At 35.9% G+C, this 22,430-nt stretch overlaps 1 protein-coding gene and 1 long non-coding RNA gene across 2 annotated transcripts; one reads left to right on the top strand and one right to left on the bottom strand.

The window, feature by feature from the left end:
* Nucleotides 1-415: 415 nt before the first annotated feature.
* Nucleotides 416-11,893, bottom strand: LOC129802894 (integrator complex subunit 1). Its single transcript, XM_055849087.1, has 4 exons — nucleotides 11,824-11,893; nucleotides 10,288-11,763; nucleotides 4,900-7,612; nucleotides 416-2,251 (listed from the first exon to the last, which is right to left on the bottom strand). Exons 2-4 carry the CDS (start codon nucleotides 11,758-11,760, stop codon nucleotides 483-485), a joined length of 5,955 nt encoding a protein of 1,984 aa, XP_055705062.1. The 5' UTR covers nucleotides 11,761-11,763; nucleotides 11,824-11,893; the 3' UTR covers nucleotides 416-482.
* A 2,995-nt stretch (nucleotides 11,894-14,888) lies between these two features.
* Nucleotides 14,889-18,883, top strand: LOC129802893 (uncharacterized). Its single transcript, XR_008751829.1, has 3 exons — nucleotides 14,889-15,061; nucleotides 15,512-15,730; nucleotides 15,831-18,883. It is a non-coding gene; the product is annotated as an uncharacterized LOC129802893 (long non-coding RNA).
* Nucleotides 18,884-22,430: the final 3,547 nt, after the last annotated feature.

Below are 22,430 nucleotides of genomic sequence, written 5' to 3'. Positions count from 1 at the left end.
CCTACTCATTTTGTGAAATTGAAATTGCCTGATTACATCTACCCCAAATGCTGTTTTCTGACCAATTATTAATTCTTTTGAAATAATGAGAATCTCAATTTCTCTAGTAAATGCATTAATATAATCCTAAAAGATGTAGGAAAGAACTGGTATTGCTACATTTCGATTATTTTACACAATTTTTAATTTCCAGGTGGAAATCCAAATGATCAAAATAATCGAAATATCAACATTTTCAGGAAAATGATTTTTATTTTTAAAATATATTAGGATTTTATTGACCAATTTATCTGTGGACATACATCCCCATGGTATCTATGAATGCTTATGGGTTTTATCCTCTGGAGTCTTAAAATTAATGAAAAAAAACACAGTGTTTACAACTACCCCAGATTACTACTGCCCCAGTTCCCCCTATACTTTATTTATTCATATCCTTCGTATCCAAAAGCTATAGAAAGATTTTGTTATTGAATATGTAATCAACAAGAGTGCTGCATCTTGAGTACTCCGATGGACTTCTTCAAATATGCGTAAGTGTTGAGCTTGGATGAAACCCCAATAGCAAAGACACACTGCAGGATATCCTGGGCGGATTCCTGAAGACAAGTAACCATCTCGCTGAGAACATCCAGCGCAGATGTCACAATTGCCAGGTTTTCAGAGGTCAAACAGCGGAAATAGGTATTTGTGGCGCTGGTATTGATGACAGGATTCCCAGGATGGGCTCTCAGATAGCGAATCAGGAGAATGTATCCAGTATCTCGGAGGGATGTTAGATGGGAGGTTGTTAAACTGAGGAGTTTCTCAAAGTAGGCTTCGGACAATTCCGTCGTTGGCTTTATCATCACATTGCTCATTTCCATGAGGATTGGAATAATGGATTCGTCATCTGAGCGTTGATTTATTATGCTGGTCCAATGATGAGAAATCCCATATGATGGTTGATTCAGAACAAGTTTTAGGGGTTTATCCATTGAAGCCACGACACATTCACTCTGACTTGTTGTCTGATGCTGCTGTAGGGAGACATTTTGCAGCAATTGTCCAAGTCCAGGAACACTTCGATTCTTCTGTGCCAGATCCTGGAAGAATCTCATGTGAGTCTCAATGAACTGGAAAGCCTGGCCATTGCTGGTGTTGAAGTAGGCTTCGATGAACTCCGTAAAGCGATAGATAAGGGAAAGAACTTCCTTATTGTGGGCATGATGTTGTTTCAGGGTATGCAAATAGCTAGTCAGGATTGTATTTAGGTCCACTTGATACTCCTTCGCAAAGATATGCGGCTGCATCAGTTCCAGAACGCCGAAGAAGTAGTTGAAGACCATCATGTGATTCTCAGCTCGAAACAGAGATGAATCCATCTCAGCTCGGCCCTTCAGGAGTCCTGCAATCTCTGGCAATTGTCTCAGTACAATTGTCGGATGAGCTGCAGCTAATTTTCTCACTAGCAACTCAATGCTCTCCTGCACCTCTTGGCGCTCCTTGATACCCGAAAGACTCGCTATGAACGTCAGGATGCAGTGCGTTATGGCATCAGCTGAACATTCCGGAAATTGTTGGAGATTGCTGTCAAAAATGTCCAGAAGGCCCTTCTCTCCGCTAGTCAGGAATTTAATGAATGGAACCTTGAGATACAATTGCTGCAGGAATTGCTGTCGTATCTCAACGGATCCCGTTGGACTAGCCACAAGACAATCAATCACTTCAGTGATACTCTCAGGCTTTGTGCACTGCAGGATAAAGTTAATCCGACTGCAGAGTTTCTTTCCATCTCCTTCCCTCAGAACATACTCAACCAGAACATGGATTTGCCTTCTCTGGATCTCCACAATTCTCTCAACAGAATCCCTGTGACTCTTATTGTCCCTTGCTTGCCATAATTTTGGATTGTTAATGATTGACGAGAGGAAGTTCAGTACAGCTCCTGCATCATTGGCCTCAGAATAGGTGTCCAAAAGCTTCCTCAAGACATCTTCCAAGGTCCGCCAATTTGTCTGATGGCTCAGCAGACTCAACAAGTAGAAGCGAAATTTATGTTCAGAAGCACCAAACAGAAGATCCATTTGGGTATCAAAGTGCCTGGATACAAGTTCAGAGTCAAGATCCACGAGAGAATCCACTAAAATGCCAACCATTTGGGAGGATTTATCTTCACACATCTTCTGAATCAACGATCTGATAACATTCCCATTCACTTGAGATTCCGTCAGACTGATTAATTCTCTCCTCAGCGTTTGACATGGGGATTCTGAAAGGAAAGAGGATAGAAATATTTTTGATCAATAAAAGATCAGAATGGTCATTCCATCTTGTTCACAAAATAACGCAAAACTGATTAGAAATTATTTTGAGTAAGAAAAGAACACCCCGGATCGGAATGTTAAGAGACATGGTCGATATTTAGTCGAAAATATAAGCCTTAAAATACTATTTGGTATTTTTGTGCATGCTAATTGGTCTATTTTAGTGATCTATTTAATTATATCTGTGCATTTTAATTTTTACAATAAATTAATAAAAATTAGGTGTAATTGCAAACTTGCAATCTGTACCTCGGATCGTCACGAATTCAATCGGAAATTTGATTTTATAAATCAAATCAGAGCTAATGCAGTGCATTCTTGTAAGAGTTAATTGGTAAAAAGTAGCTAATAATTTTTAAAAAATCATTTGATTTGGAGCAACAATACGGTAATAACCTGACGATCCGAGGAACACTGCCGATCGCTGGTACTCTTCCCTTATTCCTATGAAAATGATTTTTACTGGTCGAACTCAAAGCAGTTATATAATCCATTTTTTTTTAACTTGTGACACGGCCAGAAGCCAAACGATAAGAAATATCGACTTCCGATCTTCGACGACCCCCCCTATAAAGCGGTCTACAGTTAAGCCCAATTCCCGAAGGTCTCAAAGTCCTAAATAGCAAGCAATTATTTTTGAGAGCCTAATAGTTCATTCTAAGTAATTTAATTCTAAGTAATTTTTTTCCAAAATATTGTAATTGATAATAAATTAGAGCATGAGCTATATAGCTTATAGCTAAGCCTTAGGTCTGAAGCCAGTATATGTCAATATTATCTAGAAGAGTTTTTTTATATTCCCCCCATCCGCCCTCTCCTTCCCCTCCAAAACCATGTTTTTTTATGTTTTTTTTTCGAAAACGGCTCTTACGATTTCTTTCATTTTCGGATATGCTTTAGAGGTAGTCAAGGCGCATATTTCGTCCTTGGACACATATGTTCGAAAACTATTTCGATATTGAATTTTCGAAGATCAAAGTTTAACCAATTTGGAGGGCCTATTTTTCAACCGATTTGCTTAAATTTGGTTTTTTTTTAAAGATCTTTAAATATCCTATCCGACTGCATCTGACTTAATCGGTCATGAGTCGGAATAGTACGCGTAATTGATGTATCTTTTTCAAAAAAAATATTTTTAATTTGTTCGAAAGCTTGTGACAGGGCTAGAGGTCAAACGGTAAGAGATATCGACTTCCGGTCTTCGACGACCCTCCCGTAAGTCAATATTATCTAGGACAGTTTTTTTTATTTCCCTCCTTCTCTTCCTTCCCCTGCAAAAACAGTTTCTTTTGTTTTTTTTTTCGCAAACGGCTCTTACGATGTTTTTTTCATTTTCGGATATATTTTAAAGGTAGTCACGGCAAATATATTGTCCTTCTACACCTATGTTCGAAAACCATTTCGATATCGAACCACATTTAAGAGCCTATTTTTCAACTGATTTTGTAGAGCTTAAATTTCCCGCCTTACGGCAATAAATGTGCTCTTCTGAGGCAACCCTAAATATTCGAGACGCAATGTCTCCTTTCTAGGCCAGCGCTTCTGGTAATGGTGAAAACGACTGTAATAGTTTAGTCGATCGTACGATCTCAGTGAGTACGAAAGTGAGTTCGTGTTGAGTCGTACACGTGATAGGACATTGTGCGGAGAGCTCGCGACAGTCTGGAACCCACACCAGTCGATTGCATAAGCAGGTCACCTCCTGAGGGCCTTGACAGACCTGAGGATTAGCCGAGAGACGGTTTACTGAAATTAGACTCGACATAATGGTTCAACTTCATTTTCCTCATTTCGTCCCTTTCTTACTCACACGTGTTGCATAAGTCTATCTAATTATTTCGCACTCCAAATTCGATTGAGCTAAATTGAATTTGTTGTGATGTTTAAAATAAGAAGAATAGTTTGAGAAAGAAAGGAATGCGAATTTGGACTTCACGAAATTTTCCTGACCTAAAAGGTGTGCTGGACTCATTACAGTCTAAATTTACAATTTTATTGTACTAATCAAATTTGCTGGCTTTTGACCAAGATTGGTTATTTTTACTGACCGAAATCGATGTTTTACTGTCCAAATATGAGTTTTTTACAGTCCGAATTTACTGTTTTATTGTACTGACCAAATTTAATTTCCTTTTGACCAAAATTAATTTTTTACTCATCAAAATATTTTTTCTTGCTGATCAAAATTGTTTTTTTTTTAGCTAAAATCGATATTTTACTGATCAAATTTGACTTTTTACTAAATTCGATTTTCTGATAAACTAAATTTAAGAAACAAAATCTGACTAAAGGTTTATCCCGAATGACAGACGCTCTTCTGTAACTGCCATTCGGATTCTTTTTTTTTTTCAAATTGTAGCCTGAGAAGCTTGAGATTTTAACTTTTTTCTATTTAGTTCTTTGCTGTTAGTTCTTAAATTTCTTTTATTTTTGTATTTTTTTTTCTTCTTTTTTTTTGCTTTTCCTTCTTTCACGATTGTAAAAGAGATGACCCTATTAGTGTGAATAAAAATAGTAATAGTGATAATAATTTGAATAAATTGAAATCTGTGACCTGGAATTAACTAGATTTTTGGATAAAACAGAGACTTACCCAATTTTTTCTCCATCTTCATTTTCCTCCTCAAATCTGGATCATTATGCGCTAGAACTTGATAAAGGCCATCTTTGAGCATCTCTTGCGGGATCTTATGACCCTTCCCGCCGCTTGTCATCAGCAGAATCCTGTAGATTTGTCCCAAATACGCGCATCGCTGAGCATCCAATTTCACACCTTTGACAATCTTTCCCACACTGAACCACACTTTATCCACTGATTCCCCTGCGACAAGTTGCTGCATCAACTTCCTAAATTTCCTCAAGCATCCCCTATTGCTATTGAGGATCACCTGCCTGAGGGTGTCATCGATGTCAGCTGTCTTTTGAATCTTTGTCAGTGGATCGAATTGGATGTCTCTGTAGTCGATTGCCAGAGTGCTGAGGTCAGGAATGGACTTTCTCGTGCGTTGAGGGGATTTCTTGAGGGCCGGAGCACCAATTTGAAGGGCCTGAAAGGCAATATGGCCATTCTTTGCGCCTCGATTCTGCTGGATCTCTATCAACTGAGCCAGGTAGGTTCGATGCAGAGCTGTCGACTGAATAAAGTCACTTTTTTCTATGACAATCCTATCGAGGAGAGCCAGAAGCTTCGACATGGACAAAAGTGGAGTTCCGAAACTCTGGAGGAATAGGAGAACTTGATCTGGGGTTAGATTCTGCAGAGCAGCATCCACAAGACGATCAACAGGACTCCGAATCATTTTCAACTTCAACCAATCCGGAAGGATTTGGACAGATTCCATGGTTTCGATTTGAACGCCAGTGGGAATGTAGGCGTTCGGTGGGAACCAGTAGTCAATGATTTCATCCATATCAATTGCCTGAATGCCGGAAAAAGTGAGTAGGATGATGAGAGCATGGAGGATATTGAGATGAATTGGAAGTTCTGTTCCATCAAAGAAGCGCACCATGATCAAATCCTGATACTCTGGCCAGCTGATTGTTTGCTTCTGCTCCTTGAGGTGTTTGAAGTAGTTGCTGAACATCACGAAGAGACAGTTGAGAGTCTGAATGCGAATCTCAGCCAGATTGTCCAGATGATTGGGCGTAATGTAGCAGAGAACAGTTGAACGTTCAACAATCAACTGGGACATATCCACGATATTTTCAATCATCTCGGTCAGGGAATCTTCTAGAGTGTGCGTGGCTATGAATTGGATGTACAGCATGATTAGACGTGGACAATTCTCCACCTGGCACGCTGCCCTCAGGAATACAATGATGGACTGCCTGGCAAGGAGGAAATTGGGAATTTTGGGCAGTTGATTGAGCAACCAATCGGAATTTTCGTCTTTTGGCGCAAATGCTGTATCATCATCCTCAAAAACCTTCAGCAGTAGCTTCAATCCCTTGATAGACATATCCCTATTCTGCTTATTCGTCGATGATAATCTCCTGAGGAAGTAATCAAGGACTTCTTGTGGAATCTGCGGATCATCACTCATCACCCGGAGGAGATTTTGCAGATACGACACTAATTCCAAATCTCTCAAATTCTCCAGATTTATCTGTGAATTTGACAGCAAGAATTCACACAGACACTGAACCGGCAAGTGACTAAACTCCCCCTCACTATTCTGGACCAAATCCGCCAGCCATGGCATTGATTGCGTTGTCCCGTGCCTCTGAATAATGTCCAGGAGGAAGTCTGGCTTTCTGCTTCTGCACAGCAAATGACCTAATTTGTAAGTGACATTGAGTTGTTTGAGTTGATCCAGAACCATGCTCGGTGGCTTCCTGGAAACACCCATCGGATCAATGAGCATGAGCTGTGACAGAAGTAGGCTATTCTGCTCAGTGATGATCACTTTGGACGTTGCAGCAGCCAAATGGGATTCAAATTCAAGAATTTGAGACTTTTCCGACACCGCAATCTTACTATTCTCCTCGATCTTCTTCAATTCGGCAAATTGATTGGTTATACAGACTTCCATGAGAGTCCTCATCAGAGGATAATGTTCCCAGCAAAATGCCCCAATGGACTCCGGATTGTGCGATGAGAGCAGAAGGAGGATATTAATGGCCTTCCAGAAGAGTACACTGATGGTCAATTTGGGTGGTTCATATCCAGCTGGCAAGGTAATATTGTCCGGATGATGATACTCAGCCATGCTGAACAAGAAATCAATAATTTCCAACTTATTCACGCTCAATGTGGCATAATCGGTGAATCTGAACAGTGCAGCTCTCTTGACAATCTGCTCAATGATTTCCATGGTGTCAGGAACCGAAAACGGAATCTCCTTAGTCACACCAATATAAATAATCCTCAGTAGTGCATCCTCGCGCACGGGAATCTCCGAAACTAGTCTCAAGAGTGAAGCTCTATCCGGCTCTGGAGGCCACTGATCACTCTTAGTATACTGCTCAAGGGCATCCAAAAACAGGATCTTGTGCAGAATCTGCGTATATTCCAGCGATGTGGGCTTGAAGATAATGGGCACAACCTCGTGAATCCAAATGAGAGTATCTAATTGAATTGCCGCCACATGCTCATAAAATCCACTGAGAATTGGATTAAAATTCGATTGAGTTTCCTTTCCGATTCTCAGAGCAGCCACAACTTCCCGGATTTGGGGAGAGACTGACAGAAAAATGCAGAGGCAGGCAATATCTACAATAGACTGGAGAACGCGCTCCTTGAACTCAAAGTGACGCAATTGGTAATTGATCTCCTCCCGAAAAGTCAGCAGAGATTTTGTAAAGACCTAGGCGCGAGAAAAAAAAACGTTAACATTTATGTAACGAATTTCCTTTAGAAAATTTGAATTTGACAGCCGAATGAGTTCGAAAATTTCCGAAGTGAGTAATTTTAGCTGTGCGTGTTTTTAAGCGCATTTACCGTTTTTATGATGGAGCTGTGCGTGTTTTTAAGCGCATATACCGTTTTATGATGAAGCTGTGCGTGATTTTAAGCTCATTTACCGTTTTATAGGGCACTCAATGGGTCAAGTGGTAGAGCACTCGCCCTACGATGCAAGTGTACCGGGTTCGAATCCCCTTTAGGTCATGGGCATGGAACTGACAAACTCATCCCGTACAAGAAAAGAATAATAATGCATGTCTAGAAATCCCCTTGCGGGAAGGCCTTGTTCCTTCATGGAATGTTGTGCCAGCATTGTTATTATTATTATTATTATTATTAAGGTTGCTTGAATGCAAAAGGTTAAAATAATTTACTAGGCCATCAAATAATTTTTGGGTTTTCGTACATAAGTGGTCCTTCTTCTTGTTCTTTGCTTTTTAAGCTTCCGAAATTGATCGGAACTATCTGTGAGCATCGCTGCCGATATCATCTGGTCAAATTGGATTATTAATATCTCAGAAAAGGGCTAGAATTGGTCAAAAAATTCGAACGGGAATGAGTGATATTTCAACGGGTCCCGGTCAAAATCCCGAAAGCCAATATACCGAACGCCGAAATCCCGAAAGCCAAAATCCCGAATTCTTAAAAGTGTGATAGCTACTCCCACGATTGCACCCGCGTTTTCTGAAGGCAAATGGAAACTTTCTGTGCTTAGGAAATTAAACATTATCCTCCATATAATTTCATCCCTTTCAGGATTTTGAACATTCGGAATTTTCGCTTTCGAGATTTTGGTTACCTCCGATTTTAATATGACAATATTCAAATTCCAAATCCAATATTCCAAATTATGGCGCATTCCGATTATCATCTCCTCCGATTGATAACACTTAGCATGGCTGAACTACAATTATGCCCTAGACACACTTACGACTAAAGTCCAGAGACGACTAACATAGTTCATAGCCAAGTCAGATCCTGACACACTGCGAACGAGGATTAGCGTTCACTGGTATCCACAAAACATAAGTTTCGTGGGTTTTTATGCAGATATTTTTACGAAAATGCAGTAATGCTCCTCTGAAAATGAAACTATTTGTAAATTCATGTCTCAGTACACGTGCAATAATTATTGTCAATTACAATTATTTGTGAGGTGGAAGTTAACTCGCGACTTAAACCAATTTAGGCGATTCTAGTGAATAAGTCTTGTTGTTATACGTGAATTGTCAAGTAAATTTACAAGTAGTTTCATTTTCAAAAGAGTACTAGTGCATTTCAGTAGAAATATCTGCATAAAAACCCACGAAAGTTATATTTTGTGAATGCCAGAAAATGTTAAGCCTCGTTTGTTGTGTGTCAGGAACTGACTTGGCTATGAACAAACTTAGTCGTCTCTGGACTTTAGTCGTAAGTGTATCCAGCACATTAGCCATAATTTCGAACAAATCAAAAATTGTAGTTCAAGGTTTTCAGCCCAAAAACACCTCGTTTTATATGGGCTTCAGACTTAAGACAGCCTTGGCTTAAATTCTCTAATTCCTAATCAGGCACGATTTTTTAGAAAATTGTTGTTTAGGATTGGATTATAAGGGCAGATGATTCATTAGATTTTGAAACATCAATAAAATTTCTTGTTATTTAGATTTTTGAGACCTTCGGGAATTGGTCTACTAAACCCCCAGTCTGAAGCCCGCATTTCGGCCGCGGTGTTCAAGTAATAACAATCAGCATTGAGGGACGATACTTTTAATTTGAAACCATGCAGTCTTCTCACTTTAATAAAATTGTACTTATAAAGTATTTTTCAGTGAAATTTGAATCTAATTGCAATACAAGAATTCGTCCTTGGACCATTTTCTTAAATTTTTCAAAGTCAGACGTTCAATAGACTCCACAAAACATATTTTTTAACCGATTGGGGCAAGTTTGGGTTCGTTGGAAAGGTCTTGGAATCCTGAACAAGAGAGACTCTGAGTTGTATTTCTGCTCCTATGTTAAATAGGGGAGGCCGGGGCAGAATTAGCCACAGATAGTATTAGACAGTGGGGTGTTATAGTTTTCTGTGGAAAGAATATTCAGTTAACTATTCAGAGTAATTATCTCTCCAATATGCATTGATATATTTATCGTTTTCCATAATTCATAAAGAAAAATTTCATTTGCTGGCTAATTCTGCCCCGGTTTCCCTTACTATTACTTCTAAGCCATTTTGGACAATCTTTTGAGTGATTGGTTGGATCAGTGCAATCGGTTCAATTAAAATTTTCGTCAAATTGGAGCATTTTTTGATGCATTTTAAATCAAAGATGATTTTCAGCTACAGTAGACTCTCGCTCAGTCGGCTGTTTCTCAATCGGGCGAAAAATTTTGTTGACAATTTTCACGTTTAATAATTTGCTCAAATTCGCTGTAGTTCTTCCTATTTTATCGTGATTCTTTATAATTGAGCGCTTTTTGTGGAATTTACAAAGGCTTTACAAATCTATCGATAAACCAGATGACATTTCGCCCCAAATGCCCATTTGAGAGAGAGTCTACTGTACCATAAGAATATCTGGTTTTTTTCACACTCACCTGCAAATTCACATCGTAGCGTAGCATTTTTACGAGTTCCCTAAGGAAGACTCTCAAAGTTCGGAAGTAATCCTCGCGCTGAAGAAGGAATTCCTGGTAAATCTCTGCTAGACTCTTAGCTGTCTCGATGGGTTTTTCTTGAAAGAGGCTCGCCAGCATTCCCATATTATTTGGATTTCGGGCATTGGACAACTCATTCTGAACAACGAGCTTCAGCAGAATGGCCAAGAGATCCGGCTGCTGCTTCACCATTTCACGGATGCACAACAAGTAGACATTGATAGACTGCTTGGTCTTGAGGCGGATTTTCACCAGATTGGTCAGGACTTCGTGATCTCGTGCGACTTTTCCGTTGATGTTGAAGCAGATGTAAGCTAGGAGTTCCTGTGCAGGCTTCAGGAGCTTCCCGCTATGGATCCATAGCTCCAGACGAGATATCGCTTGTGCACGTATCTCGGGAATTCCGCAGACTGAAGAGAGGAATCTCAGGAAGTTCTTCGTAGAGGATTCTGGAGATTGTCGACGATTCAGAGTTTCCTTTACCGTGTCCACTACGAGTTTTTCAATTGTTCCAGCGATATGTGGGAATCGGGGCTTTCTAACTACATCGCTTAAACCCTCAGAGACGGATCTCATGTCGTTGCTTTGCATGGATTCGGAGGACTCCTCGTCGACTGTAAGGGTTTCTTTTACAGTTGAAGTTCCTGCCACATTGAGAGTTGTGATTTCTGAGGTGAGGATATTCTTGGGTGGGACTTTTGTGCCAAATTGTGCACAGATGTTCTCCACAAAGCAGAGACAGTCATCATTGTCCACCCAGATGCGTTCATTGATGGCATCTTCCATGAAGAGATGCATGAAACTGTCTGGCCATTGAGCTTTATCGTGATAGCCACGCATCAGGAGATTGGTTACCATCACCTGGACGAGGCTATTGGTTCTGGCGCGTTCCATAAAGCTGGGCCCCTGACTCTGCAGTGCCTGCTGCTGTTGCTGCTGCTGCTTAAGGACTCCCACCAATGCTGACGTGACAATCTCATTGGCAAAGAGATTGGGACGCAACTTTGAGAGATACAGTAACGACAGTAGCAGGATATTGTCAGGCTGATGGCGTGACATTGCCATGAGCTTAATCCCACCGCACAGCAGTCCAATCAGTGTATCACTGTCCTGGAGATCAATTGCTGCAAAGACAGAAGCCACCAGCTCCACAGGTTCACATTCAATCACCGATTGCTCCCACAAATCCAGCTCACTCGATGGCTTTTCCACCGGTTTTCCCACACTCAAACGACCCTTCTTCGATAGCGATCCCGAGGAAGATCCCGAAGTCCCTGGAAGCTCCCGTTTCCTCTCCAGCGGCTTCGAGGCTGTTGGGGCTTTTCCCAGAGCAAAAAGCTCGTTGCTGTGCGGCGGCAGAGCACATTTTCCCTTGTTCATGCGTCCACTTCCAAGCATTTTATTTCTCTCCATCTCCTTAAAGGTCAATCAAGGTTTCTCATCGGTTTTTACGGGAAAATTTGTGGTAAAACTTACAGAAAAATCATGCCAAAGTTACAGGAAAAGAAACACCTTTTTCTAATTCTCACGATGTCAAACACACTATTATAAACCCAAACGAGCTCAAGCAATTTGTGATTCTCTTACTTACATACAGATATATAAAACGAATTAATCTAATTTCTCAAGAGATTAACAAGAGCTTTTAAAGAACTTCTTTCCTTCTCAAGAATATAAATTTTATTTTTGTTTAAAATATTCATGGAAAAAAGACTGTTAAACCTTTGGCTTTACAAAATTATCTTTTTGTTTTTTGCAATAGCTGTGAATTGTTTTGTTAAAGATTTTACATCAAAATAGTGCAATTCTGTTAGCCGGTACCATCATTTGGTTTGTGTCTCCACTCTATTTCCGTACAGCGCCACATATGTATTGTGAAGAGAAACACAACACGCACAATTGTCCCAAAACATATACTTAATGAAATGCATACCGTAGCCATAACAAAATTCATAATTCTACCCGGCTGTAAAGCAATAGGAGATATAAGCATAGGATTATTGTAAGGACTTCTTATTACTGCAATTAATTATTATTTTAAAGTTAACCCTTTAACACTTTAAAACCCGAGCCAAAAAAAATAACGTAAAATACCAAACTGGCATAAAATGCCAGTCCAGATATTCTCAACAAAAAAGCGATTTTTCAATAGTTTTCCATTTCGTAAGACTTCTACAGCAGTTCCATCTCTCATAAATTCATTTTTATATAATTTTTTTTTTAAAAATTAACAAAAAATTCCAAAGTGAATTTTTACAGATTTTCGTAGCAAAAAGGCAATTTCTATTGAATTTCCTTTTTCCTAGCAATTTGGCAAGGATGTTAGAACACATTTCTATATGTTTTTCTGTAAAATTTTCAAATTCTCATATTTATTTTTCGCTTTTGTTTAAGGAAATTTTATGTGAAATTCCAACAGCGAATCGAAGAAGAAAAACAAAGCGTAAAGTGAATTTTCACCTTATCTTTCTTTGCAATACCACTCTACAACAATTCTAGGCCTTTATTAATTAATTTTTAACCATTATTTTAACATTTTCACGTAATTTTGCGATTTTGAGATATATACATATTTGGAATCAGCGTAATTTTGTTTATTATACGAACTTGAGAAAAAGAAACTTTTATAAGCCCATTAAAAATTATTTTAAACAAAATTTATCGTAAGTGTCCTTAATTAAGAATGATCAGAATTTGTCGTAACTTCTATTTTTGGGGAAGTTACGACAAATTTCCATACAAAATTTTCAGTAATCAGCATTTGCCGTAACTTATTTTGCTCGTTTATGTGGCTTGTAATTTGCAGCAAAAATGTAATATTTCTCAATAAAACGTTCACAAACTCTTCCAAATATCCAAAGACAGTGCGAATAGTGTAACATGAAATCATTTTAATTCAATATTTGCGAGAAAAAAGTGAGAAAAAATCCCTACCCATCTGTCATTAATTCAAAACAAAACAAGCGACGTGGCAAACAAAATTTATTCAATAAAACTTATGAAATAAAAGCTTTTATGGACAGGGATGACAGTATTATTGACTAATTTAGTTAAATAATGGCGCTTATGAGCACTAGAATAATTGAAATTGATATAATGCATTTTAGAAAATTGTCGTAACTTCCAGAATGTCCATACATTGGAATTTACGGCTTTATAAACGATGGAAGTTACGATAAAATATTATTGTGTTTCTTCTAACATATATCTCAATATTTCAGCTTTTAAATCATTTTATAAGGATTTTCTCGATTTAACTTATAGTTTATTAGTGCCACTTTTATTATTTTGACTCAAAATTATCGCATTCGGGGCTCATTTTTAAGAAAAAAAAAATGCTGAACTGAAAATTTCGTCTCCTGAAACGTTGTCAAAAGGATGCATGTCTCTTCACCAATGAAAATGAATTATCTTGTGAAGTTTTTGTTAAATAAATGAAGTATAATAGCATAGAATTCTCTAATTATGTCTTTTTAATCTTTTTTAAAACTTTTATACTAATTCTACAAAAAAAATCTTGTATTATATTTTCGAGACGTTGAACATATTCAAAAAAAACCATCCGGATAACGAAGCGGACATCTGTTATATTGTCTCCCAATCATCCGGATTACAAAGCGGGCACTGAGTTTTCGTTTTTTTGACCTGTAATGTGCGATGGCTTTAAAACATGATTAGTTTGTATGGCAGCTATCAGATGGAGCAGTCAGAGAGAAAATCTGAAAATATTTATTTAAGTCATATATTGACTTGATCCAGGGGGATGACATTAGCTCTGAAAAATGCGCTAAGTTTTAGTTTTTAGTGTAAAGTTTTCCCTGTTTTTGCACACATTTCACGAGATATCTCCGAAACTACATAGGTTGCTAATTTGGGTTTTTCGGTTGCTTATTCGATATTAAATTGATTATTATTTTATATTACTATTTTTTACTAATTCATTCTACAATGACGAAAAACATCGAATACGCTCCAAAGTTTTTTCGGCACATGGGAAACATAGGAAACGTCATGCCCCTTACTTGATACGAATTTCATTAAGATCGGTTAAGCCGTTTTTTGAGTAATAAATTGTCAAAGTTGCGAATTTTCAGAAGGATTTCGTTAATCCCAAGGATTGACAGTCCTTTTTGACTTTTGGGTCTCGGTAATTTTTAAATCATACACCAATACCTACAAAATGGGCCTTCTTGTCCCATCTGGCGAAGGGTTGGACCAGCTCCCAGCTCCCATACATTTCTGCCCTTTGTGCTGTGCCCATTGTCCTTTGTTAAGTAAATATTAGAAATGGTTCATCATTTCTTAATTTTCTCTATCAATAATACTTCACTGCTTAACAATTTTTATTTTTACTAATCACTTGTACCAAAATACTGCAGCTTTTTTTAATTGCAATAAAATTCATATGAATTTGTTTTATGAAAAAAAATGTTGAGAAACACAGCAGTCGTGTAAGGTAACAGTAGGCACTGGGACATGGAAACATGTGCAACTGGGTTGTCCCAAATTTGACACAATTTGGTTCACTTTGGGACAGAAGAACGCCAATCGCGGAATAGAATACAAGAGGCAGCCCAAGAGTTTTCCTAACAAAATTGGTGTGTTTATGCGGCAAATAGTGCGCGAGAGGTGGAAAAAGTAGTGAAAAAGGATTAATAATGGATATTTCTCTCGATATGTGGTAATTGTAGGCCAGCGAATCCATGTAAATGTGGTAAGATTGGATTTTGAAAACATATTTTGACATGACGGAGACACTCAAAAATTTCCATTTTTCTTTCGGGCAAAATAATACCTTTGCACCCAGTTTTTCTGTTTACCGATGCCTTCTATTTCATACTAAATCCACCCTTTGGGCAATTGGTAGTGCAGAGAAGTGATTTTGGTGGATGGGTGTTGGGCAATTGAGGTGAAAATGTGAAAAAAGTGCGAGTGTTGAAGTGCAAAAAGGGGAGTCATGTAAATTCCTGTGTCTCTTGTCAATTTTGTCAGACATCTTTTCTTAGAAGAGGGTTGTGTGGTCTTCTAGCTGTGAGTGCTTCTCTCTTTTTTTTTCTCGCCACCTTTGCGCGATACCGGTCACTCTGGCAGACTCACTCTCATCTCCCAATTAATGTGGAAATACTAAATAAAAGATTGGGAATCGCGTTCTTTGTCGTTGCAGCTGCAAAATGGTCAAATCCCTCGGATGTGAATTAAGTGGTGGACGCAATTCACTTGGATCAGCAAACAATCCGGCTACTCATCCCACAAAGGCACCATCATCCTCCAAATTACCACGAGTGTGTGCATTTGGACGGTTTGCGACACTCGATCTAGCAGATCTTTCTGTATGGAGTCAATAAATCGTGAGGAAAACAATGCTTGCCGCCATCAATCAAAGGTAAATGCAAGAGAGGGGGATAACCCTTTTAGATCCCAATATGTTACAATTGCCATTGAAGAGAGACTCCCAATGATTTTTGGTCCTCTTGCTGCTGCAGAAATCATTGCAGGTGGCTTCCAACAATGTTGTAACCTGGGATGCAAAGAAACGTTTCAGCAGCAGTAGCAGTAGCAGCAAAACATTGAGCAATAAGGTGGACAAGGAGAAGAGTGTGGTGTTTAGTAAATCACAGAAAGATTCATCAAAATCAAATTTAATTGCGACGGAATCAAAAGAATCCAATTTTGAGTACGACGACCACGAATGGGACATTAGAGGTAAGTGCAATCTATTATGCAATTTTTCATGCAATTATTATTGTCTCTGATAGGGGTTGAATTGTTGATAATGTCTCCAAATCCACATTTTCCTATTCATTTTAAATGTTTTCAGGTCACTTTTTAACTTTGAAAATAAAATTAGAAACATTCAAGATTGAATAGACAATTTCGGTATTTCCTTTTGTTCAGTAAATAACTCAAAATTAATTAAAAACATTAAAAGTCATGTTGAATTACACTTAAATTGCAAAGATGTCTCACTAATTCTTAATTTTTTTCTTTTAAATAATTTAAATAAAAATACAATAATTCGTTTGGATTATCTACCTGCCAAATTAAATTTTTACTGCTCATTTTTACCAAAATTCTGTCTGATATTCTGTACAGTAGACTCTCACTCAATCGGCTCGTTAAATCGGGCGAAAAATTTTGTTGACAATTTTCACGTTTAATTATGAAGCTAATTTGCTCAAATTCGCTGTAGTTCTTCCTATTTTATCGTGATTCTTTATAATTGAGCGCTTTTTGTGGAATTTACAAAGGTTTTGACGCCCAAATCTATCGATAAACCGGATGACATTTTGCCCCAAGTGCCCAATAGAGAGAGAGTCTACTGTATTTATTATAGATAAGCTTAATGCCCTAGACAGACTTACGACTTAAACCGAGAGACGGTTTATTTATAAAGTGATGGAAATGTGGTCTAATCTAGGATGATTAACTAACGGATGGAGCATTTTAATTTAGAAATGTTATATTTTTCTTAAATTCTTTATAATTTTTAAGCTTTAGATCCCACAAAAATAAATATAACACGAAATGGTAGGAACATGTACAGAAAATATATTTTTATTGAATTTAAAATGTTACTGGTGTTACAAATAGAAATTTTTTCAGAAAAATTCAAAAAATTGCGATTTTTACGTCTTTTTCAAATGTGTTTTAGGAACTGTGATCCTCGTGCAATCATTATAAATTTTGAAGCAATAACATAACATTAGATACTTTTTCATTTTGTAAAAGTTTTAAAATAATTGCATTTGGTTTTATACAAAAACTAAAAAATCACTTAAGTAAAAATATACCATACTTTTGTATGGAAAATGTATGAGAATGCTCCGCCCTGGGTCTAATCACTATTGTGATTGGGTTTAATCCTTTAAGGATGAGAGGGTCAAAAATAAGGGATCCGAACAAATAATTTTTTCTGACATTTTAGAACAAAACGTAATACGGGCTTCACACCTAAGACTTAGCCATATGGCTTAACTTTTCTAATAACTTATTAGTCAGAATTTTTTGGAAAATTTTGACTTAGGATTGGATTATTTAGGGCAAATGACCTATTACATTTTGAAAAATCAATAAAATCGGTTGCTGTTTAAGGTTTTGAGACCCTCGGGAACTGGGCTAAACCTCTAGTCTGAAGACGGTTTAACTAAAGGAAGAGCACCCCGGATTGGAATGTTAAGAGATATGGCCGATATTTAATTGTAAATATAAGTCTCAAAATACTTTTTGGTAGTTTATGTATGCTAATTGGTATATTAGTGATCCATTTGACTGTAATCTGTGAATTTAAATTTTAAATTTTTACAATAAATTTTTATAATTTAAATCTGAGATAACGCACTGCATTCTTGTGAGAGTTAAATGGTAAAAAATAACTAATGATTTTTAAAAATTCATTTGAGTTGGTGCAACAATATAGAAATAACCTGACGAGTCGAGGAACACTGCCGATCGCTGGTAATCTTTCCTTATATTGTAGTAAAAATTTTGTTTTTGGGTCACCGGTGACCCAATCGTCCTTAAAAGCACAAATAGATTCAGGGTGATCCTCGAAAAAATTTAGCTTGTAAAATTTGACAGTAAAGTATTGGGTAAAGAAAATTTACGAACAGGACCTCTGATCAATGATCCTGAACCTTCAGTGTATAACAATTTCTAAATAATAAATCTTTACTGCTAAATTTTACAAGCTAAATATTCTCGAGGATCAGCTTTAGTATATCTGGACCTTAAAGAGTTAAGTCTTATGCCCTAGACACATTTACGATTTAGGGCAGAATCATATTGACAGCCGAAATGCTCTTCGTCAAAGTCTTATCGTTTTTCCTTAATTTATTTTCATTGCAATTCTTACGCAAATTATCAATTGCCGTATACCTTATCTCATACTCGATGGCACTAGTTGAAAATAATATAAGAAAATTGAAGAAATAAAACGAAAATGCCATATACGGTGAGCAAAAAGAATCCTACAGTTTTTTTGCTCACCGTTTATCGCATTTTCGTTTTATTTCTTCAGTTTTCTTATATCATTTTCACCTAAAAAAAATGCGTAAATTAAGGAAAAACGGTGAGCATTTGCCTGTCAATGTGATTCTGCCTTAATTAAGACGAGGTTAGAATTTACGTAATTATAAACAAAATAATGATGTGACTAAATTCCCATCAGTTTCCCACTAAATAATCTGTTTCTTCGCTTAAGCCGAGAGACAGCTTAGTCAGAAACTGATGGAAATGTAATCTAATCATTATTTTGATAATAATTACGTTAAACCGTCTCTCGGTTTAAGTCGTAAGTGTGTCTAGCACATAAGATATGATGGGTTAAGAAGGCTGGAGAGCAGCATATTTTCTCTATATTTTTTGTGTAAAAAATATTTAAACTTAAAAAAAAATCAACTTTAAGGGATTACATGGGTCTCTCAGGTCAAAAAATAGGCCTTTTTCTGATAATAATTTATTGTGTAGAAAATATTTTAGAAATTCCAACTTTTGGGATATAAAAGAGTAGTTTTAGAGCAAAATTTAAAAAAAAATTAAAAATTTGAAAATTCGACCGTTGGTAGCTGATTTTCGGGACCATTCCTCAAAAAACAGATCTTGCTGTAGGCAGGATTTCTCCCAGTAGGTTAATCTGAAATCAAAAAAACCGAATATACTCTGTTAGAGGATTAGTTGGACCCGTGGACGAACGAAGGTTTTTTGAAAAAAAAAAAAACAAAATTTGGATTTTTGGTAAAAGTCTTTGTAAAAAAGTATCAATTTTACCCTATTTTTCAACACATTTTGTATTGTAAAAATGGTTCTGATTAAAGGAAGTGCAAATAATTCGTTCAAACACTAAATAATACTTCTCAAAACAAGTATGCAAAATTTCAGAAAGATCGGTTCAGTAGACTCACGGGACTACCGCATTGTAAAACGGTGTAATTGAGAAAAACGCGTTTAAAGTTTTACAACAATATGCGCGTGCGGGCGGCATGCATAACTAAAATTTTCAGAAAATATTTTTCAAATGTTATATTATAAAATAAAAATTAAAAAAATTATTTTTTTGACCTGAGAGACCTATGTAACCCCTTAAAAACTATTATTTTCTGAAATATTCATTTGAAAATTTAAAAAAATCCAGCTGATGTAAACTCCTATGTCCTTTTTTTCAGCAAATACTTGTAAAATTTTCATGTAAAACAAAAGGATGTGATTAAAAATGGTTTTGATGCATTTTGTTTCAAAGTCTAGCGGTTAATTTTTAAGTAAAATTTTTGGAGTGAAATACCGCGATTTTCTCTAATGTTGTCTACACATTGGTGCTGATTACATCAAAAATTATTTTAAAAAAATGAAAGAAAGATTTCTATTTTTGAAGGATTTTTTGACGAAATATGTCTCCACTCCACATTGAGTTACAGTAGAGTTCCTCAAATTTGAACATTTGGGGGGTAGCATTTATGACATTTCTCATTTCCCAAATTTCAACAATATTTTCAAAAACGTAAAGGAATTCATGTAAAATTCACTTTTCCTAAATTAAGGAAAATAACTTTAGAGAATTTTATCAATTGAATTTGTTGTTAAATAGGTGAAATTTGTTGAAGAATTTAACCCTCCATCAGGTAAGATCGTCTCAAGACGGTCTTCACAAAAATCACATTTATTGCGAATGCAAACTTTTTATTTATTTAAAAGTGAAATAATGTCCTCGCCCTCGGTAATAGTCTTACTAACATCTTCTGAAAGTTTGAACTCATTTTGACTCTTCGTTTGGTTGCTATCCTCAGTTTTGTGTGACAGGTCAGAGAAAAAGCAACAAAAAATATTTGTGCAAAAAAACTCATTTCCAATTTCCATAAAAATACCGATTTAAAGTTATCGGACTAAAATAAATTTATTTTTTACTGTAAGACATATCATTCTACTTTGTATATTTTATTTAAAAAAATTGAAAAAAGTAAAAATGTGAATTTTAGAGGCAAAACGAGTTTTATAATTTTTTTTATATTTTGTCATCTAGCGCCTAAACTAAAAGAGATAATGATGAATGGATGCTTTCTTCGACTTTATTGGATCATAATTATCCTAGAAAACATTGTTTTAGAACTTTTTATCGCGTAATAAAGAAAACACCGTTAGAGGGTTAATTCTGGTGAATGTCAAAAAGTGGTGAATGGATTGGGTAATTTTAAAGAATTTAATTTTTTTTTATAAATATATAAATTGAAAAATATTTTATCTTCTGCTATAAAAATTTTAAATTTTCGCTTCTTTATTACTTTTTTTATTGGGAAATATGCTTTTTCTATTAACGAACTCAAAAAAATCAAGTAAACATTAACCGGTTTTATCTAGCTGATAGAAATAAAATTTTATTATTATCCTAAAGTTTCGACATTAAACGAAATAAATTCTGAGCTAAAGACTGTGTTAATATGTGGTGTCAAAATCAAATATTTTCTGCAATTCTGAATCAAGAGACATTAAAACAAAATTTCTCATTTATAGCGATAGCTTTTAAACAAACAAAGAGAACTTGAAGAACTTAAACAGAAATAGTTTAATACAATTAAATTAAATGTGAAGTATTTTAATAGTATAATATTAAAAATCTTAGTCGTGGTATACGAATCAACCTTTTTAGACAAAATAAAGATTAAATGATAAATCAAACATCAAAATTCAGTCTAAATTCTAAATGTTTCAAACCGCAGGACTTAAATTCCACAAAAGTCCTTTTTGTCATTTCCTTAAACGTATTTTTGAATAAATAAGCGAAATTCTTGGATTTGTTACGAAGGAAAGGTCATCGTGACTTCCAGTAAAACATCTGGACCGCATTAAAAAATATAATAACACAATATTCAGAAAACGCATCATAACAAATTCCTTGGCAACACGTGACGTGGCTTCCGTTGAAATTCTCAGAGGATATTTATATCCCAAAAATTCATCCTTTTATGTAAGAGTCCTTTAAAGAAAGAGTTGACCTACTATTATTTCTGTAAGCTACCAAGAAACATAAAAAAATCAAATAAAATTAGTAAAACTAAAATGACCGCTTGGATTACATAGAACTATATCTAAAAACACTGTGAAGTTTCTTTTTGTATAATAAACAACAACATATTTTTGAAGAAGAAAAAAAAAGACTGGATAATGATAAATGTCATGTATTACTCCCTAGAACTTCCGTACTTCGAATATCTAAATAAATATATTTATCCATAAAATATCTAGGGTAAATTAAACTAATTCAAAACCTGCTTCAAATGGAAATTTTTCGCTACTCCAAATGGAAACGTCATTGTTTTCATGATAAATACAGTACTAAATTGCTATATTTATATATTGTCTACACATCAGTTTCATTATTTAGTTAATATTGCTCCAAATAAAGCGAAAATCCATTCATATTCACAAATTTTAATTTGTTAATTTCTCAGAAAAATTAAAAGTGTATCTTTTCATAATTGAATTTTTCATAGATCAACCATGTTTTCCAATGAAAACACAATTTTCTAACAATTGTAGATGGCAAAAGGAAAAGACAACTAAAAAATACTCTCGAATGTAAAGTCTAGTATTTATTCGTGGTTTTCTTTTTCTCTTTGATCATCTGAAACAGTGAGAAAATCTTAAAATTTAAAAATGGACATGATTTCGAATTACTCCATCATATCCTACTGTATTTTGCGAAGATTTTTAAAGATGAACGAGATCGAAAGCTAGATTGTACTGCACTAAGAATAACATCGTAATAAATGCACTTCTTTTTCGCAGTTTTCGTCATATTTTCCAATAAAATCCACTTAATACTATCCCAAGGATCTTCCATGAACGCTTATCTTATTCATTCCATCAATGGAATGAGAAATTTTCACGAAAAACAATTTCAAGTGGAAGATATTTTGAGAAATGTAATAGACTGTCAAAAATTCTTCAAACAAATTAAGACCAATTTGAAGGTATTTTGTTCAAAATTTGAGATCAAAAATTGGATATTTTACACTAAAAAAAACCTAAAAAGTTAAAACAACTCTATGGCAGAGTTGAATTAACTCTATGAATATCGATATAATTGTTACTCT

Source organism: Phlebotomus papatasi, chromosome 2, assembly GCF_024763615.1.
Source record: "Phlebotomus papatasi isolate M1 chromosome 2, Ppap_2.1, whole genome shotgun sequence".
In the NCBI taxonomy this organism is placed as follows: Eukaryota; Metazoa; Arthropoda; class Insecta; order Diptera; family Psychodidae; genus Phlebotomus; species Phlebotomus papatasi.
Note: the sequence above shows the minus strand (reverse complement) of the source record. Positions and strands in the feature narration are given on the sequence as shown.

Bases quoted from the DNA above. Each gene is read 5' to 3' on its own strand.
- LOC129802894 (XM_055849087.1), bottom strand. From the start codon at position 11,760: ATGGAGAGAAATAAAATGCTTGGAAGTGGACGCATGAACAAGGGAAAA. The intron at 7,613-10,287 runs GTGAGTGTGAAA...TCTCGCGCCTAG, and splicing joins GCTACGATGTGAATTTGCAG to GTCTTTACAAAATCTCTGCT. The intron at 2,252-4,899 runs GTAAGTCTCTGT...CTTTCCTTTCAG, and splicing joins GAAGATGGAGAAAAAATTGG to AATCCCCATGTCAAACGCTG.